Here is a 27,534-nt window from a genome sequence, read left to right as displayed (position 1 = left end):
TGACAACTTGACAGAGTTGTTGGAGAGAAGATCCAAATATTGAAGGAAAGTGGGAAATGTAGGGGGCCTTCCAACACTGGGAATCAATGAAGAAAATTTAATCACCAGCAAACATACAGATATCTGGGACTGCCTATATATTTCTTATTTCCAAAGCATTATGGGAGTGGTAGGAGGGTCTATTTCTAAGAAGTTGTGATGTCAGTACACTTTCTGACTCAAGTAGGATAATTAAGCACATATTCATTTCACTTCCCCAGCTCGTGGTCCGATTAAAACATCATGGCCCTGGAAATGAAGCTGTGGAGAATACATCCAAGACCTAATAGAGATAGTATCATAATCTACATTTAGTAACATATGTTTATTGGACATATACTATGTGCTAAGTACTGTGGATAGATAGGGAAGCCTTTCCTAATTACCCCAGGTAATTACCTATACTCTGCTTAATCCTCCGTTATAAAATATCTCTCATATATTATAAGTCTTTATGTGTAATTGTCTTCCACATTAGAAGTTTCTAAGGAATGGGACAATCCTTTAGTCATTTTTGTACCACCTGCTATTAGCATGGTAAAATGCAAGAAACAATAAAATTTCAGGCTTCCGAGGTGGGTGCTAAGGAAGAAAATTTCCTCAATTTTCCAATAAGCTTTTCGCTCTGAACTGAGCATTAAAGATATTCTGACTTCCTCCCTTGTTGTCAGATGTGCTTTTGCTTGACTTCAGACTCAAAGAGATTTTAAGAACATAAGAGACAAAGAAGGGAAAAGTTGTAAAGATTTCCCGAGATCTCAAAGAGGGAAATTCTTATCATTTCAGAAACTTAGGGCTCTGGGTTTCCATCTGAGCTGAGTCTGTTCTGTTCGCGAAGCCCCATGCCACCTCCGTCTAATTGCCATCACCATTCCTGGGAATCGTGTCTTCAGGGTCTTCTGCAGATTTCAATCAATTCTCTTCCCTTTTCAGTAGGTGTTGTGGTGTCTGCTGCATTCTCTACAGCAATACGTACTTTTGATGGTACTTAGTAAATTATAAATAATGAATAAACCTGCCTCCTGTCATTTTGATGGAAACAAGCAGCTTTCTAGGCTGTGAATCATGAGAAGGGTCACTGCCATGCGCACAGTTTCCCAGAGCACCCTGATACGTCAACTGCCACGGAAAACTGGAAGTAGTTATCTGTGCTTTACAAGGCCAGAGCATTCCCTAGCTTTACCTGGACATAGTCAGCCTGCTGAAAGTAAGCCACAGTTCTCAGGGTACCAAATCAGCCACCCTATGAGGTGTACTGCCAGTGGTCTGCATTGGGAAGGAGATTTTGACTAAATAAAACAGTAACACACATTGATACTACTAATCAGAGTATGCTCTATATCCATCCAATCATGCTCTCTCCTTACTTCTTTCCAGCCAGTGTTCAGCAAAAACAGTGGGAAATCAGACTCTGCCAATTGACTATTTTCAAAATCAGATGTGACATGCTTCCTTTCTACTCATTTTTCTCTTGAGCTTATGCTTCTATCGAAATTAAAGTTACCACTGTCAGTAGGAAATTATGAAAGAGACACACTCGATGCTGAGACATTTGTACCCAGATTATTAGCAGAATAATAGACATAGAATCTTTTTACTATATTAGTGTACAAGACAGAACTTTACATAATTCTCAGTATCACTTTAAAATTATTTGAAATTGCTTTTCTTCCAAAAGAAAAAAAAAAAAAGATAATAGTCTAGGAATATCCTAGGACTATGGTTCTTAAAGCTGCATAACTATCAGAATCAACTTCAGAGTTTTGCAAATAACAGAGGCCAGAGTCCAATCCTAGACCTGACCTATGAATCAGATCTTTAAAAATGTACTTCTGTCCTTGAGATTTTTAGAAAGCTCCAAGAGAGATTTTGCTGTGAAGCCAGGTTTAAGGGCTACACTTATAAAGTGTGGAGTCTTTTTCAAGGTCAGGCCACAAGCTGAGTTTTACTACCCTATTAAAATATTCTATTGAGGTTTCTTTTAATAACTGTACAGTAAAAGAAATACATACATTTAAATTTGGTCTACATCAGGAGCCTTCAATTTGGGTTTTAATTGGAAATGTCAACTGTGTATCTTTTGTTTAAAAGGATATAGTTTAAGACATGCAAAAGAATGAAGTTGGATACTTACCTTACACCAATACAAAAATTAACTCAAAATGGATTAAAGATCCAAACGTAAGATGTAAAACTATAAAACTCTTAGAAGAAGACATAGGAGAAAAGCTTCATGACTTTGGATTTGGCAAGGAATTCCTGGATATGATGCCAAAAGCACAGGCAACAAAAGTAAAAATAGGCAAATTGAACTACATCCAAAACTTCTGTGCATCAAAGGACATAATCAACAGAATAAAAAGGCAACCTACAGAATGGGAGAAAATATTTGCAAATCATATGTCTAATAAGAGGTTAATATCCAGAATATATAAAAAACTCCTACAATTCAACAACAAAAAAGCTAATAACCAATTAAAAATGGGCAAAAGAGCCAGCACTGATGGCCTGGAGGTTAAAATTCAGTTCTCACTACTTTAGTGGCCTGGGTTCGCTTCCCAGTCATGGAACCACACCACACCACTTGTCTGTCAGTTGCTATGCTGTGGTGGTGGCTCACATAGAAGAACTAGAACAACAGACAACTAGGATATACAACCATGTACTGGGGCTTTGGGGAGGGGAAAAAAAAAGAGGAAGATTGGCAACAGATGTTAGCTCAGGGCAAATCTTCCCCTGAAAAAAAACCAAAATGGGCAACGGACATGCATAGACATTTCTCCAAAGATGACATAGAAATGGTCAACAGATATGAAAAGATCTTAACATCACTATTCACCAGGGAAACTTAAATCAAAACCACAATGAGATATCACTTTGCACCCATTAGGATAGCTACTATCAAAACAAAACAAAACAAAAAACCAGTATACAATAGGTGTTGGCGAGGATGTGGAGGAGTTAGAAATCTTGTGCACTGTTGTTGGGAATGTAAAATGGTGCAGCCAGCATGGAAAACAGTATGGCAGTTTCTCAAAAAATTAAAAATAGAATTACTATATAATGTAATAATCTACTTCTGGGTGTATATCCAAAAAATTGAAAGCAGGATATCAAAGTGATATATGCACACCCATTTTCAAAGCAGCACTATTCACGATAGCCAAGAAGTAGAAGTAACCCAAGTGTCCATTAATGGATGAGTGGATAAGCAAACAGTGGCATATACATCTAATGGAATATTATTCGGCCTTAAAAAGAAGGCAATTTAACACCTGCTACAACACAGATGAACCTTGAGAACATTGTGCTAAGCGACATAAGTGAGTCACAAAAAGACAAATACTGTATGATTCCACTTATATGAAGTATCTAACGTAGTCAAATTCATAGAGACAGAAAGTAGAATGGTGGTTGCCACAGGCTGGGGAGAGGGTAAAATGGGGCATTATTTAATGGTTATAGAGTTTCAGATTTGCAGAATGAAAAAGTCCTGGAGATTGGTTGCACAACAATGTGAATATACTTAACACTACTGAACTGTACATTTAGAAATGGTTAAGATGGTAAATTTTATGTTATGTGCTTTCTACCACAATAAAAAAAGATGTAATTCAGGAAACTTGCTATAAAGAGAATTTTGGTGAAGTGATTTCTATCATCCTACTACCTTCCATTATGAAATCAGAAGATTTCATCTAAATAAATAATCTGGAATATAGTTAAAGCAAAACAAATGAAAAATTTGGCAAACATTAAAAAGGCATAATAGATGAGAAATCATAACTTTCTGAAATCACAATACTCAACATATAAATAATACAAAAATTTTATAGATGATACTTTTATAAGTAGATATACCATGTAGTGTTAAAATGTTTTAAGGTATGGTTATGTGTTTCAAATTGTTGTGATTGAGAATCTGCAGCCATATATAATTTTGAGAGTTTAACACCCGAAATACAACCTCTCTTTTTTACTGAGGATGGCAGGAGCAATTTACTAAATGTTTAGCTCTTTTCTGGGTAACACGAGTCTAGCTTTTCTGGGTAAGACCAGATTAGCTTGTTACCATATTCTGCACGGGGAGGTAAAGAAGAACATGTAAGGCCCACATACAAAAGTTTCCTCCAAGGAGTTCTATGGCATTCAGTTGGCAACTAACTAAAGTATCAACAAATTAGCAGATTGTATCTATACTGAGCCAACAAATGGTTTGCCTATTTATTTCACACTGTAGCTAATATTCAAGTTCCACATTGATGCTGTATTTTGTTTTGAGCCTGAAAAAGGACAACTGACTGTCCAGTGAAGCTGCAGCATCTGTCATTGGAAATAACCTAGTAGATATGACATAAAACCTGAATTCTCTGTATTTTAACAGTAAATTCCCCCTTGCAGTAAATTTGTAACTTAGCGAACTTCCTTAAATCCAGAATTGAAACTGTATAAAAATTATTAAGCTCTGAGTTTAACTGCTGAAAAAATTATAAATCTCTCTAGTGTGTACACAAATAAAAATGTGGAAAATATTTGCACAGATATAATCGTGGAGCAATCCACACCTTTTAAACGGGGATCAGTGGTGGAGTAAATAATACATCATTTATTGAATGCTCACTTTATATTCATTATCTCATTTTAGCTCACAACCACCTCATTTTAGCAACACCCCATGGAGGGGTTCTTATTCCATTTAAAGTTAGGAAAACAGAGGCTTGGAAAGCATGCATGTTACCCCAAACAACCCAGCTCACACGTATAAGGGTCTGGATTTGAAGATGGTTCTATTGACTCCAAAGCCTTTTGCTCTTAACTTCTGGGCATTGTTATTTCCTCCTGGTTTTATTACACTCACTTTCACTAACACAATTGAGTGACAGGAAGAATGTCCTGTGAAACATACTAAATGTGAAACATTTAGTGCATTTTTTTAGAAGATAAATCCTGAGTTTAGTCTTCAGAGATGTACCTATTACATCTTGAGGAGACGTGCAACATTATGGAAAATAAAATATTCTATTTAAAAGTCTCTGATGTTGCAGATAAAACTCCAACTTATTTAAATACTCATTATTTTATATAATTCAGTATCCTCAACAGCATTATACTCAATGAGAGGTATGGAACACATTTTAAAATTTAATGTATAATAGTCTTTCCTTAGCATGTTTTTTGAAATGAATGATAGGGGCCGGCCCCATGGCTTAGCGGTTAAGTGCGCGGGCTCTGCTGCTGGCGGCCTGGGTTCGGATCCCGGGCGTGCACGGACGCACCGCTTCTCCGGCCATGCTGAGGCCGCGTCCCACATACAGCAACTAGAAGGATGTGCAGCTATGACATACAACAATCTACTGGGGCTTTGGAGGGAAAAAATAAATAAATAAAATCTTTAAAAAAAAATAAAATGAATGATAATAATTAAAAGATGATAAAATATTTTTCATATTGATGAGAAATATCACGTAAGGCATTAGAATTCTAGAGTTTTAAAACTGGACTTCACCTGAGTAATCACCATCTTCTTTTTCACATTGCATCTAGGGCATAAATTAACCAGAAAAAATATTCCATTCTCTTCCAAACATCTCAGAAAATGAAATTTAAAATATGCTTTCAATAATACACTCTAGGATCTTTAAAATATGCTTGTGTGGTCCAATTTAAGAACCATTTGCAATTTCTAATTGGGTAGAAATTATTAACATCCTCCGGGAAAACCAGTCTATGATATCCCATTCATTTCTGTCATATCATCTGTCATTCAACAACTTACCTCACCAAGATAAAGAACTGTTTAAAAATTTCAGAATCCCAATCCAAAAATGCTAACTAGGATTTGAAATAATCGTGTTCACAATTTCCTGATAATTGCACGAAGATATTAAATTTTCTGATCTAAAATGCTTCATACATTACTTATTTTTACAATTTGATCTTAAATGCTTGGAATTTCAAAAAATTCAGTCAGTTGCCATGTGAATATATAAGTGATATCTCTAAATGGAACAGTGATAGGAATACAAAAATACTTGGGTTAGTAAAGATGGTCTAACAATTTAAGAGCGAGTCTGAGCAATGGAAAGCCAGTCTTACCTGAAATGAGTTAAGTGTCTCTGGATGTCCAGGTCTAGGATTGGAGTGGGTCTGGAGGATCCCAGTGGTGATCTATCTTGGCTCAAGAGATCTTGGAATTCTTTACAAATTTGTCTAAAATAAAAGATTCAAAATTGAAGTTGAACTCTTGAGATGGGTCTTTAATCTCATTGCATGATATTTTACCAAAGGTTTGTTTTCTCTTTTAAAAGAGGATTAGATAAAATTTCGTAAAGCAATCTCCAAAGTTCCATCTACAACATACAGTGGAGGTACTCAACGGCAAGTTTGCTCTCAAGCCCTACAGCATCATTGTAAAACTTTTCAAGTAAATAACATTCCATGGGCACTGACAAAACCAGTGCTCATTTTTAAGGTGAATATTCATCGATTAACCTCAGATTTTTGGAAGAATATCATATTTGTAAACAAGTTTAAATCAAGTTATAGGCTTATTTCAGAGCCGTGATTCAAGTACTTTGGAAAATCTTTTCCCCCAATATTTCCTTATAATTCAGACTCTTGTAGACTAAATTTGTATTTTAATATTTGAAGTAGATAATCACTTACAATTCAGCTCACTAGCCTCACAAAAATGATTATGTTATGTTCCATGTAAGATGGTTTCTTGCAAAAAGTCCCCTTAAGAGCATTTTTCTGCTGCTGTTCTTACATTAAATGATTATGATTTCTGGTCATTGGTTTCAGTTTTAATTACCACATTACTGTGTATGCTGGATAACGGTAAAGCCCTTGTGATACATAGTCCAAAGGAGACAATTCTAAAGAAGCCAAACATATAAAGAAAATAGTTGTTTTGTTTGTTTAAATAACAAAACACTAGATTAATGAAATAGCTGAAGAGTGAAGTAAAGGTCTGCCAAGAAATTGCTCAAAAGCATACATCATCTAGGTGAGGCCGCTAGATATTCAAGGCGTAATGTCATAATGATTAGGTTTTTTGTCTAGATTTATGATGGGCAGTCACAAAATTTAATCATGTAGCCCTGGTCATAATTATCAAAGACAAGACATGTAGCCAAAGACAAGAAGAGAAGGGTCAAATTATTTCAACTGTATGTCTTTCTATGGACCCAGCCGCTAATTCCTCTCCAAAGCATGTGTGTCATTGACAAATAACTATTAAAAAGTGACAAATGTCTCAAAGCACAAATAATTTATCACTGAGTTAAAATCAGTGGAGCCTTGTTTACAGTTAGGTGCCTAAAGTTTCTTCCAAATGTCACTTGTGATTTTTTTTTAACAAACAATGTGCCTCAGGTTTATTGCCAGTGTTCAAATATTATGTCCTAACACAGAATATGCCTTTTACGTTTTGAACACAGATGAAAGTAAAGGAGGGTCCTAGGGAGAGGAAAAGCAAACAGAGATAGCCCTTATCTGCTCTAAATCACACAGGATCCTCCATAATCCCCTGTTAATGCCATTTGGTGGGGCATTGTTGTCTGCCGTGTTTCTGTTATTTAATACAGTTAGATATGTTGTTGTCTTTGTTCTTAGGAAATTTCTAACTAAAATTTTAAATACAGACTCATGCTATTATTTTTCAGACTAGCAATATGAATTTCCATGTGGTAGCCTATCAATATGATCCATTATTACAAAGAATATTGGGGTTGTTTAGAGACTAGTCTTAATTTTCTATCACATTAAAATATATTAAAAAATTAAAACAAAGGTTGAAACGTTTACTCTAATTCTTGAGTTATGATATTGGAATTAAATTTGGACAATTGAATAAATTAATTTATAAGTTGGCAAATAAACTTCTTCACTGCATAAACAGTACAGCAAGATACAATAAACAAAGTTGATGAAGAAATGAGAAAAAGGCAAAATGTGGAAAAATTTAACTTATGCTAAGCAATTCAACTACACCACACATGAAGTTGTTTCAGGAGAAGTTACAGAATTCTCAACCTTTGATATTTGATTCTGGTGCCTAACTCACCAACTTAGGACAGCATCTAGACTTCAAAACAGATGACAATTTTGTAGGTTCCCATTAGGCAATTATCATTATCATCTCATTATGACAGTTATAGAGTTATTATTTTTATGACTAGTTTCATTCTTATTTAAATTTTTATTTATGAAGCTGCAATAAGAAATACTCATTTCTCAAAACAAAATGTCACATTATGAGTTATGTAACACAAGATGGTCTTTGATGAATCATAAATTCTAACTTTATCACTTACATAATTGTCCTGAAGAATGTAATTTTTTAGCTGATGTCTGAATTTAAAGTTCTACGTTTCTCCTTTTGATGATTAATGTTATGGTAACAATTAAAACTTGTTAACTATTCTGCTTTACTGCAATGTAGATCAAATGTTAAGCATATTTAGTTCTATGTTCAGTGAAGAGGTTTAAATGTGTTTTCATGAATCAAATAAATGTTTTGTCTGGTACATTTTTAGAATTCAAAAATTCTCAGTTTCTGTCCCTCCTCCTCAGTAATTGTCTAATTACACCAAAATATTTGGTTAATCAACAAAACACTAGAAATAAAGAGGAATTAGGAGGCCAACAGCACTTAATCATTGGTCTTCATATGATTGTATACTTGGCAATATAATTAAATATAACTGGATCTGTTATTCACAGAAGTACAAAAGAAATACATAAGCCAATCTGACAACACAGATCAGCAGTTGGATCTCTGATCCAAGAATTTTGGATTTCATATATATTTTTGATAAAAATTCTCACAGTCTTGTGAACAAACATGAGCAGACTAGAATGCAATGAATATCTGTGTAGGCTACTTAATTTCAATTTTGAGCATTTTAATTGAAAATATCCAATGCTTTACCATTGGAAACTTAGAAACTGCTCAGAATACATGTTGGATCAATTCATATGTTGCAGAAAAGGCATGTTATTTCTACACATCCCTTAATTTATGTACTTATATTGATGACTATTTGTATTGTGTATGTTTGCTATGACTACATAGTCTCTGATTCTTTAATTCTTATTTCACACTGTCTAATAAGAAGACAGGATGGGTATAAATAACCAAAAAGACAAAAAATTTATAAAGACTGTCTCCTAATTTCTAGAAGTTGATGGTCTATTTACTCTTTTGTAAAATAAGGTAATTGGAATTAATGAACTCAATTCTTGCTTGACATTGAATGATCTGCAAATGTCTAGCTACCGGCAAAGGGATCAAAGAAAATTATATGTTTTCACAATATTTTACGAAATAAAAGTTCAAAATATCACCTACAATAATATATATTACTTAGATCTCAGGTAAAAGAAAAATATTACTCCCTAGTTGAATCCACCACTCTAAGCTAGATGTCTCAGCATAACTGACAAATATGGAAGTACTTCTCTTACTTCCCTCAAGTTCTTCTAACATTTACTTCTGTAAAGGCGTAATCTTAGCATCAGTGTGAATGCACTGACTCCCAAACTCTTCAACAGAATGATGGGAGCTCCAAATAAAATGGAAACTTGTGTTTGGAATATTAATGGTGGCATTGTTGTGTGTCATATGGGTGAACAGTTATAGAACGATTCCTGGGGGAAGGAGGACAAGAAGAAGGATTTCTCTGGATTAGGAGGTCAAAGTCTTAGAATATGCACGATGAGACCACATCAAGTAATTTTGAGGTAGAAAATATGAAGGTGTTTTCTCTTGGATAATTTGTATTTGGGGATAAGATTGTCATTCAGAGGTATCACATGGGTATACATACTGGGAGATTGGTATGATCCTGACAGCCAGAATGATATTATCCTTTGGGAACACTTGGGGGGTATTACCTAACTTCCAGAACTGTATATTTCTCTTGATCCATAACAATATTTATATTTCTCCTGAGATTATATTAAGGATTCAAACTAACTAACTACATACGCTTTTAGTTCCTTGTGGAGAAACTGAAATATGACTGATGAAGACATCTCTGAGTCAATAAACTATTTAGAAGAGGGAAGGAACACAAGAAAAATAGGTACGAAGACTCCCAGGGATAAACCGTGCAAAAAGTCCAGGTGTAGGTATTTCCACTAGCAAGTTTTCAGGACCTTGCATAGCATGAAGCTTATACCCAAATTCTAAGTCCAAATTTTATATCTGCCTTACAATTTTCTTTCTCTAACTTTTGATCTTCATTTTCTCTTTCCCCTTTATCCTTGTGTCGCCTTTTCTCTTCTCTTTTTGCCACCACCTTTTGTTTTCCCTCTCTTTGGGGCAAGATGAGAGAATCATCCAGTACTCTCAGAAGAGCAATGTATAAATATATCCTAAACCCAAACAGTGACAGCTACAAGGAGCACAAACCCCAAATAAGGGACTCAATTGTCTTGGGCAAGCCTGTTAGGTAGCAGGGGTCCCACATAAACCCTTAAATTTGTAAAAAACTAAACAAGACAAAAAAACCAAACCTATGTGACATTAGAAGTTTGTAGAAAGAATATTTAGTTTTGGTTTTATGCATTTTGAGCCAATTTAAATTTTTTAGCCAACATACAGTAAAGTCATTTTTTTCATCAGTTTCTAAGAAGCCACATCTTTAACACTATCTACCTTATACTTTCCCTTTAAAAGTTTTCCCCAAATGAGAAACTAATTTCTAAATGGTAATGTAACCATCTGAGACTATTAGTTCTAAAATCCGAATAGTTAGGAAATTAGATAAGATTATAATGGTCTCTATGTAGCAAAGACATTTTAATAAAGAGAAGACAGCAAGAATTAGCTACCATCTGAGAGATTTTTCTCTAAAAATTTGAATGTGACTTTGCAGCTGTATTGACTGTTCTGCTGGGTTTTCACACAACAAATGTAGTTCTTCCATTAATTATCAAAGAACTTTCAAGTGGAGGGAATTTAAAGTCATATTATGCAAGCTTCCCCTTTCCTACATCATTTCCATTATTATTTTAATTCACATTTTAATTGGACTTTCTACAATTTTCAGAAGCTTTCATATACATTATCCCTTTTCTTTTCGACAATACCACCCCAGGGGGTGGGGCACGACAGGGATTATTTGCTTAATTATACACAAGAAAAGATGGGGATATTGATGGCTATCCTTGGTCCCAGAGGTCTCCCTGTTACCTCTCACGCATCTGGGTCCTCATCTTTTCTCACATTCCCCAAACACTCATAGTGTTTTAAGATCTTTAGCCTCATTTATTAAGGCACAGTGAGTGGCTTAGACCAAATTATACATCAATCAATGGCATATTTGCCTGGAATTTACGTCTTCTAAACATGCTTTTCTCCTAGGCATACCTGCATATTCTGGAGAGGTTTCCTAAGAACTTTCATCAGTGTCAATGACAGCCCCATCACTTATCAAGGGCAGTTTGTAAGTCTCGCTATGAGCACAAGGCAGTGTGTGTGTGGGGGAGTTGGGGAGGGTCTTTCTTTAATACATCTAGCTGCTGGTATGTGAGACCCTCTTGTTGGAGAGAACTGGTGCTTTTTAGACTGTTTCCCTCATTCAAAGAAAATTGAAACACTGAGAATGAAGGCATATAGAGGCTTCCCCCTTCTGCTTACTTGGTCGCTAGGATCATCTTTTTTCTTGCTGTCTGTTCTTTTTGTTCCATATGTTGTCTGGCAAGATGTTCGCCTACCGCTTTGGCTGGAAACTCTGTTTCACAAGTGTAGCCAAAATCCCGAGCCAAGTGTAAAGCTTCCCCTGTTGGCAGACAATAAAAGTCAGTTTCTCATGAATGTCCAAACTTAACAAGAATACACCTTATATTTTTCTCCAGCCTCATTCCCGGTTGTGGTCAGATGGATCATTTTTCCTATTCATTCTAAACAATCCAAGGGAAAGGACTTTGGAGGTGAGGTGGGGTGGGGTGGGATGAAGAGAAACTGAGAAACAGAAGCTACTTACCAGGCAGGAGTCTGTGGAAAATTGAGGGGAAAATCCAGAACCACAGTCTAGGAATTTTGACTCCCCTCGAGGCTCTGGCCATCAGACCACAGCGACATCTGAGATCCTATGTATTAATGCCCTCAAGGAAAAAGCTCCATGGGCATGTCATTTTGTTGCTGCTCAACCTACAACCTACTTTCAGTACATCCAAAATATTCAGATATCTTTTTCATGAGACTTATCAAAATATCAACAAAGGGTCTTAACTTTTCCAAAGAAGTTGGAACACTTTGAAAAAGGAGATAAATAAATTACATCAGTTTCATAACATTATATTGCTAAAGAGAGCATATTGCATAATGATGGTCCTAGCATCATCAGGCTCTATGGTAGGCTTCAGAACCTTTTAGCACTATGTACAATGCTTTTGTTGTACATAACTTTATTCTTTCACAAAATCTGAAACCCGAGTAAATTTTTAAAAATGGCTTAGCAGCAAAGTAATATTTGGCGATGGAATTCAGTCTGGAAAACAACAGTTAGTATTTTTAAAGCTCAAGCAAGCCAAATCTTACTTGACCATTAACACATGAATAAAGCAGGATTTCACTACCTGTATATTGAGCACCGACTTTGCACAATGTGCAGTGCTCAGTAGGAGTAATGGGGGATCTAAAAGGACATCAAAAATGGTCCCCGTTTCTAGGAAGATGACAATCATACGAAAAACAGCAGCAACGACAACAACACAAAAAACACCTTAGTAGCATTTTATAATTTATATCACACCTATATAAGCATTATCTATAATCTGTACGTTTATTGACATTATGTTGATATTAGATTTAATGCAAGCTATTGCATTACTAGTATCAAATGAGTGTTAGGGATAAAATGTTTTGCGTAAGTTCAAAAAGAGGAGAAGGTAGTAATCATGGAGAGGTGATTCAACAGCTCCATGGTCAATCAAATTTTGCCATAAAGAAATAAAAAAATAATCAGGCTTGATGAGCAAGTCATATAACCCTTGTTTGGTGGTTGGCCAAAGTAACAGTCTGAGAAGTAATGAATTTCATCCTGCTTTATACTCATAGAATAATAGAGTAGTGTACGAATTAATACCAGGAAGAAATAAAAACGTTAATATTACTATAGAGAGGAAGGAAAAGTTTATAGGTATACAAAATAAACATATAAAATAGGCTAGTTAATATCAATGAAAGTTTCCTTAATAAATACATTAATTTTTCTATAGAAAAAAGAAATGTTAATCCTTCAAACTGGGAAACTCATATTTATAAAGAATGACAAAATTGCCAACAATCGAAAATAGGAAAACATTTTAGGATAGTATAGAGCTGAGAAAATATAATCCTGAGAGTAATTTTCCCTTAAATTATTCTTGGATACCTTGCTTTTCTTACAACTAAAAATCCTAAGGAAACAAAATGTAAATAAATTCCTTACGATTTTTTCCGAATATTTTAATTATAAAAATTTCAAACATATAGCAAAGTTGAAAGACTTAGACAGTGAACACCATATGCCCACTCTTAATGTTGTACTAAATTTGTTTTATCATGGGGTCGTACCCATGGCAGAGCGGCTAAGCGTGCGCGCTCCGCTGCTGGCGGCTGGGTTCTGATGTTAGCTCAGGACTGATCTTCCTCACAAAAAAAAAAAATTGTTTTATCACATATCTATTCATCTTTCTTTACCTCTACTCATTCTTCAATCTATATTAATTTTGGTGCATTTCAGACTAAATTGTAAACCTCAATATCTCCCTAAAAACTTCAGCATGAGTGCAATTAACTGGAGTTCAATATTTGCTTATAGTTTTTTTTGTAAAAGCCTTTATCTCAAAAGTTTTCCCTGATCTATATTAAGAAGAAGAAGGAATAAGACTAAGATTTATGCCAACTGAGTAAATGGGAACTGGTGGGGAACTGGTGTATTTGACAGAAAAGCACGTTTATACAATGGAAAGCTGCACTATGACTAAGATGCAGATATTAGTTAATATCCTGATTTGAAGTTTCAATGTGTACAAGTATTAACAAAGCATTAAAATGAGACTCTTGAATTTATGCGTTTAATTTTTATTTACATTACCAATAGACGGCAATGTTGTCATTCAGTTTTTCATCCATTCACTGAGTCCTTATCAATTTTTTTCATTCCCACAATGTGAGAAGTCCTGTTCTAGGCCTTGGAAAAGTCTAATTTAATATAAAAATATTACAATGAGGTAAACATATTAGATCAGATAATGTTTTGTGAACCATCTGATCATGGTTCCCCCCCACCCCACTTTGTTTTAAAGCAGTGGCAGGACTTTAGCTAAAATTTTTATGTTCATGTAGTAGAAAACATTGTTTGTTCTCCCTAGTAAATAGAATGATGACATAACTAAATGATGGAAAGGATCGCTATATTGATTAGTCTGGAGAGTGCTAGTTATTGGAGATCACAGTTTAGGGTAAAGCTGTAATGTACAAGCAATATTTTCAAAGCTCTTAGTACCAGCAGTTTTGCACCCTAACCAGTTAGGAAAGAAAATATGGGCATATTTGCCAGGAGAAATGGCACAAAGGTTTTTTTTAAAAGGACATTGTAACGCCGTATAGGATGATCACTTTTGCTAGAAAAATGAAGAAGGGAGATAATTCAAGAAACTTCAAATTTGAAGTAAAACATCTTAAAGCTTGACCCATCAGATAGTGGCCACAGCACCTGACCTCTGAGAGGATAAACTCATGTGACCTTAGGACTCACAAGCATCTTGCAACTAACAAAATAACTCAATTCATAGTGTCATCTTTGTACGGCAAGTCGTTATGTGTATTGATATAACTGCATTTTGCAATACTCACACAGAAATAGATATTTAAATAACATTTTAAGAGAAACTATTATATATATTTTTTCCTCTACTGTTTGTGCAATAGTGGGAGAAATGAAACAGTGCAAACAGGAGCATGGCAGCCTGCCTCTTAAATTTTGTGCTAAAACCTGATTCTTGAGGATCTGGCCCATTTTATGCAAAGCTCTCACCGTGTGGTAGTTTTAAAAACAGTTTGAAGGGAACAGCTGCTATTTACATTTATACTGACAGCCAGATCCTTCCTTGTCTTAGTTCTGTTTACTGCTGTCTCCTGCTTGCGATATAACATTGTTACTGGATGTATAGCGATGCTACATCAAAAGAAGTGGCAAGTGAAGACACTCTGATATGTAGTTAAAATGTGTATATCATGCTACAAAAGCTTTTGTGTGTGAGGACCCAAGAATGAATAAATAAAAGGATCCATGAATTAAAATACACGTGATATTCAGTAACGATGACAAATCTATAGTTAAATCCTGTACACCATGTATCTTAGAGTCAACAGCTTTAAGAAAAATAGAAATTTTAGGATCAGAAAAGCATATGAAGAAGACTTTAGGGGATTTGAGTGATTTGTGAAAACAAAGATCCACAGTTTCTCTGTCTCTGTGGTGGGACAAAACACCCACGTGAAAGACAAGCAGGTGCAGTAACCTTGGTGAAAAGAGGGATCTGTGCAGGGCCGACAACCTCTTCCCTTCTGTTATACAGCAAATATGGCTGCTGTCCCCTTACTTCTGCTCAAGATGAGGTAAGATGCCCTAGTTCTATTTTTTTTTTTTAGAATAGGTTTAAGCTAGTCCTTTATTTCAATGTATTGTGCCACTTGACAAACCAGGTCCCCCCACAGCTGAAGCAACACAAGAACCTTGGCATGTACGTCCATTTTACATCATGTCACTTTAAGAATTAATATCTTTGAGGTAGGATACATGGATATTTAGGGGGATAGGGTTAGTGCTTGGACAGGATTATTCTGAGTGCAGGGCTTTTAGGCTATATATGCCAAGCAGTGCCACCCTCCCCTCCGAAAAAGTGGAAACCACTAAAAGATATTCATTTTTTTATAGTAACAAGAGCAATTGATGACTCATATTGAGTATCTCTCTCAAAAAGCTGGCACAAGTAAATTACAGAATATGGGAAGAACATAAAAAGAGAATTTGCTCCCTAGTTTCAGGGCATACATTTTTCACACTCAAAAGCAAAAAGTAAAAAACGAGGGGAAAATACTAGGAAAAATCTAAATGGCAATCATTGCTGCAGCCCAGATATAGAAAGTTAATGAAAAAATATTTTCTGAAGAAAGATGATTGCTCATTTGGCTGAGATTCTGGATTCCCACATTATTTTACAGGTAGATCTAAATGCATTTTAAAAGAAAAATAAACATACCTGATTTTCAACATTTTATACAGTCATTAAGGATTTTTCCTTCTTTAAAATTATTGTGTTTTAGGGAAAAATGTACTTTAGACAACAAAAAATCAATATCTAGTACACTAATTTATACTGAAGGATACTCCTACCTTATTATTCACTAGATAAATCTTACCAACTGTCACCACAACAATATTGCCTAAAAAACAATTTAGGTTTAACTTAGTACTGCAATACCCAGTTATTAAATAAAAGCAACAATTCATATGTGCTAAATTCCAGTCACATATCTATGTAAGATTACAATCTTTATTGACATGTATGGAGAAATAGCACATCCAAATCTATCTCTGGGATTATTCTAAGAAATACCCATTAGAAAGCAAATCTGAGAATATTTTCAAACCTGGATAAGATATTACATTAAATAAATTGTTTTCTAATATCAAGCTACAGTAAACCCTCGAGCTGAAGGACAAAGTTAATACATTTGTTGCAGGTTTCCCAAACTATTCTGAAAGGAATGCACTGTACAATACTATATATCACATGATCTGTGATATACATAGGTGCCTTATAATGTGGCAGTTCCCTAGTTTAATGATGATTTTGTTTAAACACCAACACTTTGTTTTTCAAAGCGATAGTCTTGTTCCCCATTGCATATCCTGCACTTGGCACAGCACCTGATTCATAATGACACTCGGTAAACATCCGTTGAATGGAAAAGCTTTCAAGTATTTTTCTGGTTAATCATCACAATAGTCTTGTGAGGCACCCCTTCCAAAGAATATAGTGCACAACTAGAGCAAAAGAGAATTGCTAGCAAGAATGAAAGATACAGAAAACCCTTAAAAATAGAGTATATCGTTATTTCAGTGAAACCATTTAATAAAATAGACTACACTTGAAGGCAGTGTTTTTCAAACCCTTACTACTCCTATAACCTGGGAATTTGTTTAAAAAAAAGTCTGGGTTCCTCCTCATATCAATTTATCGAGGGAGCCAGGGCATTTGCATTTTTTGAAAGCTCCTGAAGTAATCTCTACCTAGGGTTGAGAACCACTGTCCTAAAAGGAAGGGAAAGCGTTCTGTAAGGATTAACTATACATCTTCCCCAAATACAAGGATTCTGTGCCTTATACAAAAGGAAGGCAGTCACCACAGAGTTAATATTAAACTGTAAAGGCCTCTCTCTGGCCTCTTGCATGATGAGTTCTGCCTTATTTGGCTGATATAGTATAAACTCTAGAAACCGAAAAGGAAATGTGGTGATAGAAGTAGAGACAGCATTATTAGAGAAACAAAGTCTATTGAAAAAGTATATTTGTATAGGGAGATTTAGTGTAAGATGATGTTTGCTTTTCATAGTAGTAGGCAAAAGATGGATTATCAACAAAAGGTGTTGGCACAACTGGGTGGCCACCTGGAAAAAAAACAAATCAAATTGGATCTATACCATACATCCCACAACAAAACAAAGTCCAGATGGATCAATGACTTAAAAATAAAAAATAGAACCACAAAATAATTAGAAGATAACATGGGAGAAATCTTGGAATTAAAAAGGTCTTTTGAAGTATTATAATAAAAACCGAAAGCCATGAAATAAACTATATGAGGAATATGACTATATTAATAACAAAAATTCTGCATGACATAAACCTGAACAAATAAGCAAAAACAAAAAACTGATAACAACAAACAGACAAACCAGAGCCAGGGGTGAGAGTGTGTTGCAACTCACACAGAGACATACAACCAATTTTCCTGATATATAATGAGCACTTAACAAATCAATGAGAAAAATATAAACAATTATCCCATAAGGACAAAGCAAATGAACAGACAGAAAAGCTCATAAAATTCTCCTAAGAATATAGTCAACCTCCTTTATAATAGAGGTAGCTTTTTTGTTTTTTTTAAACAATCAAATTAGCAAAGATCAAAAACTTGATAGCACCCTGCTTGGGCTAGAGTACAGGGAAGTTCTGTCACATCAATGCTTCTCAGCCCCACTGCTGATGGGATTATACATTTACAACTACTATGGAGAACAATCTTCCAATAATCTGCTAAAATTACAAATGCAAATATCTTTTGACCCTGCAATGTATTCCTAGGAATTTATCGAATAGACATACTTGCATATCTGCATAATTATTTATGTGTGAGTTTTCTCATCGTGGCACTATTTGTAATAGCTGAAGATTGAAAACACCTATATGATATTCAGTAGGGGACTGGTTAAATAAATTGTAATGCACTCAAACAATAGAATACCATGAGTGTTTCAAAGAATGGAAACTTGTAAGCACTAAAAAAAATAAAATAAAAAAAGGAACATTAACATAAGGTGTGAAAAAAAAAAACCCAACATGCAAAATAGAGTGTATGGAACACTATAATTTCTTTTAGAAATAAAAAAGAAACATACGTACACACGTATATCCTTGGAAGGAAATAGAGAAACCAATAACAATTGTTTTCTTCCAGGAGGGAGACTGAATGACCAGGGAATAAAAAGAAAAGGAGGTATTTCACTATACACTCTTGTAATTTTTGAGTTTTTTTACCATTTGTATAAATTATCTATTTAAAATTATATTACTTCAAAAGCAAAATTACTCTCTGACCCTGTTCTTAGAAGATTTAATTCTAAACTCAAATATTTGTTGCAAATTAAAACATGGGCAATTCCAAAACTTCCATTGTTAGTCAGTAGGAGTTAGACATCAATAGGAATGATTACAGTCTACAATTTCACTAGCATATCTATGAATTTTGATAAATGTAAATAATGGAAGAAAGCAGAAACTGCGTGTTTGAGAAGCACATTACTTGAGGCATAAAGTTTGAAAGAGAGAATAATGTAAAAAAGAAAATAAAATCACCAGGAAAACAATGCAGAGACATACTTTTAGGTGAGCATCACGATTCACAAGTATGTGTAAGGAACTGGACCATAGGGAAAGAGCAGGACTGAGCCAAATGGCTTGGATACATTTGTCTTCTTGTGCCTCAGTCACCATGAGTAGGAGCAGGAATTTAAGGACACCTTGAGCACATAGACACAAAGGCATCTATGTAGTAGCCTATTTCCTCTGCCTCTAGATGTAAACAGCTTTCCCCCCTAAAAGTGAATGAAATCATAAGATGCAAGTCAGGGGAGTAATATTAGGAAGTAAGCAAATGATTTAAGAAGATGTTTTCTGAGATAGTGTCCACTTGTCCATAATATTGTAAGATACAATCCCTGGTTCATTGAGACCAATCACTGAAAATTCTGATAAACACCCGTTCTTAGATATTAGACAACAACATCCAATTGTTCTCTAATTACCAGTTATCAAAGCAAAGTATCTCAGACAGAAACTATTCCATGACTTAGAATGAGAAATTTACAGATTAGACAATTCCCATTGGTCTGAAAAAAAGCCATCTTCCAAGAGAGATCTTAAAATGAATGATTAACATAGGCTCTACTAGCATTTATATTGCTCAGCCCAATTCCACTGGTAGCTCTGAAATGCAAAGAAGACACTGTCAATGCCAGAGTGTTTGTGTGCCAAAGGGAACACCAGGGTCCCCTAGTGATTGGGCCTTTCCAAGTGATTGTCTGACTAAAGTGAGCACCAGTTAGAGTTATTATGACAGAGGGTCAATTTATTACCATTTTTATATCATGTATGGTTTTAGAAGAAACCTTTATGCCAAAGCAAAGACTAATGTGGGAATGTGATGTCTGGAATGACCAGTGCAGGAGTTATTTTGGGATGATGGTCCTTTCAGACCTGCAATTGCCGTGAGTCCCTGGAGGCTAGAATTAAGCTTCACACGTCCATAGAAACCCATCGTACCCATGTGGAGACAATGAGAATATCAGCTTTGTCCTAAATCTCGTGAGAAGAGCAACTAATGATGAGCATGCTCTGTGTATACATTACCACCAATACTTGGCAAAAGGATTTTGGTGTTTGAATCTGACAGGCCTCAAGCAGTGAACAATATGTCTTCCTAAAGTAAAAAGCCATGGATAACTACATCAAGAAAACTGGATATACCTATACTCGCTATACCTCATCTACAGGAAAGAATTCATTGCCAAGTCTGTTCTTTTCCCTTGTTTCCTGGAAATGCAATCACATAGGCTCAGGATGAAAGAAAAAGGGGAAATAGCACCACATCATAGCATTCCTTTCTCTTACCTTTGGTTAATTTGGCTGGAGTGGAAAGAAAAGGTTTTGTATTGATAATTATTCCAGAAAAGAGGAACGAATCAAGATTTTATGTCATCCTAACTTTGGAGGATTAAGTGGCAGCAGAGGGCTCATCAAGATTTAAAAAACTTGTGCTAGTGGATGCAAGAAAGCTCGAGACACTTGTCCAGGATTCCTAGCAGCAGGGGAGGTGCAATCCACAGTGATTCTTTCTTTCTATCCCTTAGTTATACTTTAGTTAAATTCAGAAGTAGTTCAGCAATGCAACTGTTCATAATCCACGCCACAAATACAAATCCAAGTGGAACACACGTGGTGGTGTTGCAAACCGGGAGACGTGGGTTCTCGTCCTTGCTGCTCCCAATTTTACGATCCTGTGCAGAATGGTTAATCTCACTGTGCCTTAGCTTTCTTATTTGAGAATAAGGATAACTAAAATTTACTAAGCACCAGCTTTGTGCTGGGCACCATGCTAAGTGCTTTATAAACACTCTGATTTAACTCTCACAATGACCTTATGAGGGTACTATTATTAACCCTTGATAGATAAGGACACTGATGCTCGGAGAGGTTATGTATCTTTCCCTATAGCACACAGCCAGCAAGCAGTAGAAGTGAGTTCAAACAAGGTTATTTGATGTCAGAAGCACTCTTAACTGCTATGACCTAGTGCCTTAGACTACTCAATCTTCCATTTTCTTCCAGGGCTAAAGTTTAACTATTGAGTAAATTTTGCTATTAAGTAACACTGTTGTTTAGGGAGAAAGAATCTAGAGGACAGGTACTAATCTTTATTAAGTGCCTCTGTGCCACCTGGTACCAAGTGTTTAATCTATGTGAATGCATTTAATCCTACAGAAAACACACAAGGCAGATGTGGCAGAGATGGGTGCTGGACAGTCAAAGATTTGTCCTTTCTGTATATACTATAGAGTTGTTGTTGAGAAGACTGCCCAGCTAGTGACTACCTTTTCTAGTGTACCCCACACCCACTCTAGAATTAGGTGTGGCCATGCAACTGGTTCTTATGGAATGTGAACAGCACTAACGTGGGTCACTTCCTGTCCAGGGGGGTAAGAAGCTGTGTACGTTCACCATCATGTCTTTCTTTATCGTGAACTGAATGTATAGGGCTCCTAGGACCTAGAGGAGGCATAGCTACAGATGGAAGGACTCTGGATCCCTGAGTGTGACTGTGAGAGGAAGGAAGGCTCCCAATGAGGAACACTAACATCAGACTGTGATGAGCGAGACATAAGCTTCTACTGTGTTAAGCCACTGAAAATCTGGGAATTAACTGTTCTAACAGCTAGCATTACCCTAACCATTACAGATATTAAGACCCTTATTTATAGATTAAGAAAATGAGTCTCAGTTAGGTTAAGGAACAGTTTAAAGTCAGACAAAATTTCAAAAGTGATATTATTGGGGATGGGGGTTTGGTACTAGGCCAAGGGATAATAGATTTTGCAAGTGGTACAATTAGTTCACAAGAGGTAAGAATGCAGGGCAGGATCTGGGAGCATACATCTTTTTGAAAGTAAAGAAGGAAGCAATAGTGACAGAGGGTTTAAACTTGAAAAAAGTGAATGGAGAGCATACACAATATTTGTAAATGGTCCCCTTTCTTTTGCTGATGTATATTTACACCCTTCACTGTCCCACACTATTTTTAAAAAATATGTATATAAACAGAATTTGACTTTCTGTCATAACAAACTACAAGCTTTCAGAACTTAAACTATGCTTTCAGAACTCCTGGTATTGCCTAAAAATACTATATGAGCTTTTGCAAATTCAGCAAAACTGTCCCAGGAAGGCACCCCACTCAAGTGAACAAAACTTCCCTCCAGCAACACTCTGCAACTTTGGCCATCTTGGAAAACCTTAAGTGAGGTGGGGGTGATGGGCAGGCATGACTATATAATTGACTCCTCATATTTGTTTTAACAACCACCAACTCTGCAAAGATTATTCTGGAGTAAAATACAAGGGAGGCAGCTACAGAAGTTTCCAATTAATAAATGATAAATATATAGCAAGAGTATTTGAACTACAATGATACTATTGGCAAAATTCTTTGTTTTCCAGAGACAGAATTTTTTCCACTGTAGAAGAGTCTGAGATTAGCCCAAGATCTCAGGAAGATCAGTGCATTGGGTTAAGCAACTCTAATCCACAGTATTTTCCAGAGAGTGACATCTCTCTGATAAAATAGATACCAGAATGGACAAAGAAGAAGTTATAGCAATGTGATTAACAAGGGGAAATAAAAAGAACTTCAGGCCTATGATAAAGTGGGGCACAAGAAGTTGTACAAACCATTAGTTATGTATTTAAATCTCATTAAAAGAAGACATATGGTTAAAAAGGTGATATGATCTAGTACTACATTCGGGGACTCTAGATTCAAATATTTACAGCTCATTCTAGCTCAAAAATATTTATGTTATATGGGCCAAAAAAATCCCCACTCTAAATATATACCTTATTAAATGTTCACTTTCAAATAACTTTGTCAGGTGAAAAGAAGTCAGTCTTGAGTTCTTCCTCCCATTCTTACTAGGTGCAATGATATTTGTAACAGAATTGTCATGAATTATTTAAATATATTACAAATTTGCATTAAATAGCCCTCTCTTTTAAATCTCTAAAATAATCCCTAAGATAATGACTTTAATATGTTGATTTGAGAATGATGCTAGGATGGAGCTATTAGTAGAGAAACTCCATTTTAAAGAAATACACGAGAAAATGATTATAAAATAATAAAAAACAAAATGACTGAAAACCCAAGGCAAGCTTGGAAATCTAGGAATATCATGAAGAAACCACTGTTATGTTAGTGACAGGAGTAGTTTTTGAAAAACATATGTTCATTTGCTAATTTCATTCCTTATCATAAGGTACTTTGCTGTTCATTGATTGGGTCTTTATAAAGGTTAAATGATCTCTGCACAAGAGCCAGCAGGGTCTTCATGCACTACTTTTTCTTTGGGATTCCTGTCAAAACAGCAACAATGGCCAGGCTGTATTCAAATCTTCCCCAGAAAGGGGCAGAGACAAGTACTATAAAGTCATAGGAGTTTGACATTCATGAGATTTATTCCTAAGTCTGTTCTATGAGAAATAAAGCCAATCAGATATTATTTATCTTGTGCTCAAAATGGGGAGGGAAGTGTGATTGAATCCCAGAAATGTACTGGGCCATCAGAATGTTTGAGAAACAACTAGTCAGGTCATGGCTAGACTACTCTATAAGTTTCAATCAACAGTTTTAAGTGACATTTAACAGAAACTAAATTATTAGGTATTGGTGATTAAAATGCACATATGGGTTACTGTAGAAAATGCAGGAGATAAAGGGGAGATATAAATTTAAAAAGAGTGGAAAAAAATAGTGTTCTTTCCCACAAGACCATAGATTTGTAAGAAAGCTGATGGACCATTTTTGACAACTAGGAATCTAGTTTTAGAATTTCTGAAAAAAAATTAATCTAAAATGTTGCTGGCTTTTACAAAAACATTTGATTGAGGGGGAAGCACCACCCAAAGACCTGGTCAATTCAAGGTCTTATCAACAACAACTGGTAAATAGGTGAAGTTTTAATTTACCACCTAAAACTGTACGAGCAAAACGAACTTGAAAGAACTGAAATCAGACTCATGTTAGCTCAAAAAGGATGAAGGTCCCAAAAGTGTTGAAGAGAAGCACCAACTATTTCAACCTCCCGGGAGGTTGATAAATCAGAGTTGGCTCACCATTATTCTGTATACATCCAGCATCAGCTACAGGATTCCAAGGACTGTGAACCTAATGCAGAAAATGGCCTCATGCTGATTAGAAAGGAGTCATCAGCTATCACCACCAACCCAACTGAAATGTGGGAATAGAAATATATAGGAGAGTCCTCAACCATGGAAATTGCTCTTTTTGTCAGCCCAGGGATAGAATGAAGCCTATTTTAATTTACATAGAATGTCCTTGATCTTCAAATATTAGGTTCTCCTCATGTCCTGAGACAACTTGTAGATTTTTAAAACTGGTGGTCATGACCCATGACTCAACAGTGAATCTTGAAATAAATTTAGTGGGTTTGCAAGCAGCACTTAAAAAGAACACAAAAATATGGAACAGAATAAAAATATCAGAGAACATAGCACATAGTAATGAAATTTAAAACTTGTATGTATGTGTATGGGTCCTAATGTAATATATGGGGAGTTAAGGGATGCAAAAGGTCCCTCTTATTTGAAACAATAGCATTCTGGGTTATAGAAGAACTCTCCTTTGACATTCAAAAGCTCCCCCACAAAGTTAAAAATAAGTCTCCAATAATACTTCTTTTTAGAAGATTGAATGAGAATACGTAAAGTTTAGTCCTTACAGAAGAAACAAAAGGGAAAAGGTAAATTGGAAAAAAATAACTTCCGAGAATATATTTCCACCTCTGTCCCTACCCCACTAGTTAACCCTAACCTTTCTGTGACTCAGCTCATCCACCCATGAAGCCATGGAACTTCACCGTACCTTAAGAGAGGTGCCTTAAGAGATGTCGACTAGGATTAATACCATATGCTCTCAGGCTTGGTATCACGCCTAGACTCCTCTGAACTCTTTATAACGGATTATTATTTATCCTGTAGATCACGCTGCACTGAATTACAGTGAGTTAAGTCAGATTTATCTGAACTCTAAAATAAACAATAATAAAAGTGACAATAGCACAGCCAGTTTTATGTTGCTGTTATTTAGGGAATACTTGTCAAGGTAACTAAACCTTCCATTGTTATCTTCTCTATTATTGCCAATATTAGTAAACTAAATGATATTTTATTAATTATCTAAGCCTTATATTAAGTCTAGCTTAATCATCATTGTCATGATTATTTGGAAAATTCACCTGTAACTGTTAACTGTTTTTCTTAATAGTACAGACAAAAATTAAACAGCATAATCTAACAAATCTGAGTGTCAAAGAATTGCTAACCTTCCATCACTACTTCACAGAGCTGAAAAGTCATACCTTCAACTAAGGAAGTGAGGAGGGTGACATTGGCTGCTTTCCGTCTTCCTGCTGGCAAATTCAGGCCGAGCCTATCCAGTTTCTCTCTCAGGCAGCGGCCCCCATTCTTGGATTTTGCTCTGTCCAAAAACAAATAAAAACTAGGTTTTGAAAGTTCACATTCTGAGGAAAATGATGAGAAGTCTTGACCACACAGGGAAATCGACATGGGACAGACGATGTTAAAGGCTGAGGTTGAGGAGTGTGGTATCAGTATAGTTAGAAGCCCACAGTGCCAGAAAACAACTTTGTCTTACCTTCTCAAAATGCCTCCCAAGAGTGAAGCATTGAGGCATTCAGGTGGTGAGAGGCGCCTCTTTACTTCAGCAATGGTCACCTTGTATTTGGAAGTAGAACTCAGAAGGGACAATCGACCAGGGACAGAGCAAAACAAGTCTGTGGGGTTGACCACACAAGTGCCACCTTTAGAGGAAGAGGTATATCATATATCAGTGACAGTGAGAGCAGATAACTGCATGCAGGACACTTAATATCAAGGCACTACTCAGGGCTTGAGAATACCTGGCACCACGTTCCTTACACACATCACCTGGATCAGCTCAGAAAGCTGCTCTGAAGATGTTCTTTCAAATAATATTCACGGTTTTGTCTTTCACATATCATACAGAAAACGTGTGTGAGGGTATGGCTTTAATTTTAATGAAAATTAGCATCCTATGGGGTATTGGCTGGCCTACCACTGTTAATTTTGACATCATCCATACCAAGAAGCACTTCAATTAACTAAAAACCCCAAACTCCACCAGTTAACCCTGCAAAGAGTAGGTATTATTTATCCACGGCTGTATGTGTATATGTGTGTGTGTGCACACATATACACAATGGATGGATATTTTTTTATCCATGACTTACTATAGACAACAGTTTTAAAAGTTCTTTTCCAAAATGTTTGAGAACTGCCATCTCCTTTCCCTCATCCACCTACCAACTGTAGGCACCAAAGTCACTCAGTCCCCTGGTACCACTAAAAACCATTTTCACATCACCAGAAACTTCCAACTCATGTGGATGAATGATAGGTCAAATCCTTCTACCATATGTCAGCCCTCAGGATCAGTACACAGAGTCGAACACAGCACAGGACTTAGAACATAATAACAGTAACACATTAAATGTTAGTGGCCAATAATATTGATGTGATTGTTATCGTTATTACTATTAGGGAACAAAGCAAAGATAACTGCTGGTAGCAAAACGACCAAAGCAATTTTGCCATGCTGGGGCTCCTGGAGCAGAAGCCTTCTGTCTCCAAGGTCCAGAAAGCTCCTTGAGCTTTGCTCTCGTCTTGGAACAGCAGAGTACACTCCCTAACCTCACGCAGCTGAAGTAGACTTGAAGCCCCAAGGTGATCATTGTTGGGGAGAGTTTCCTGCCACCCAGTCCTCCCTTACTACGAAAATCCTGAGCCAATGTCCACATTGCTAACACGGTGGCTACACAGCCCCAGGATCCAAGGCTGCCTCCCCATGCATTGACCAATCTGAGGGCAGAGCTTTTGAGGTTCAGCAGCAAGTTCAAATTCAAAGTTTGCTTTTCTGAGCATACATTTGATTTCTTCAGCAATGGGCGATCTTAAGAGCCATCTCCAGAAAAGGATCAAGTTCTATGAGGGAAAAGAAAAAACAAGTAGGCGGAGGAAGAAAAATGGACAGGAGAGTGTTGTCCAAAGTCATTTTACTCAAACGGTGGTCCTCAACTGGAAGCATTGTCGTCTCCTAGGAACTGTTAGAAATGCAGAATCTCAGGCCCAACCCAGACCTTCTGAGTCAGAATCTGCATTTTAACAAGACTCTCTGGTGGTTCATGTGTGCATTAAAGTTTGAGAAGCCCTGGTCTAGGGCTCCCCCCTGGCCTCCCATGCAGCTCCTCCCCTCCTTTACTAAGCAGCTCAAATGGAATATTATATCGGTGGAGTCTCTGGCATCCAGATTCGGGTGTGT

The 27,534-nt window shown here is 36.1% G+C and overlaps 1 protein-coding gene across 2 annotated transcripts in view; it reads right to left on the bottom strand.

Annotated features, from left to right (window-relative positions):
• The window catches only part of TFAP2D (transcription factor AP-2 delta), a 51,555-nt gene that overhangs the window by 11,035 nt on the left and 12,986 nt on the right, over window positions 1–27,534 (bottom strand). For both annotated transcript variants that reach the window (XM_004424034.2, XM_087437885.1), the window contains 4 exons: window positions 25,831–25,996; window positions 25,535–25,653; window positions 11,690–11,831; window positions 6,136–6,249 (listed from right to left, as the gene is read on the bottom strand). In XM_004424034.2, the coding sequence (XP_004424091.1) occupies window positions 6,136–6,249; window positions 11,690–11,831; window positions 25,535–25,653; window positions 25,831–25,996 (541 nt within the window). The remainder of the gene's footprint in view (window positions 1–6,135; window positions 6,250–11,689; window positions 11,832–25,534; window positions 25,654–25,830; window positions 25,997–27,534) is intronic.

The sequence above is a fragment of the Ceratotherium simum genome, chromosome 13 (assembly GCF_057802395.1).
Source record: "Ceratotherium simum simum isolate JZ-2026a chromosome 13, ASM5780239v1, whole genome shotgun sequence".
In the NCBI taxonomy this organism is placed as follows: Eukaryota; Metazoa; Chordata; class Mammalia; order Perissodactyla; family Rhinocerotidae; genus Ceratotherium; species Ceratotherium simum.
The sequence above is the reverse complement of the archived record's forward strand: the minus strand, read 5'-3'. Positions and strand labels throughout refer to the sequence as shown.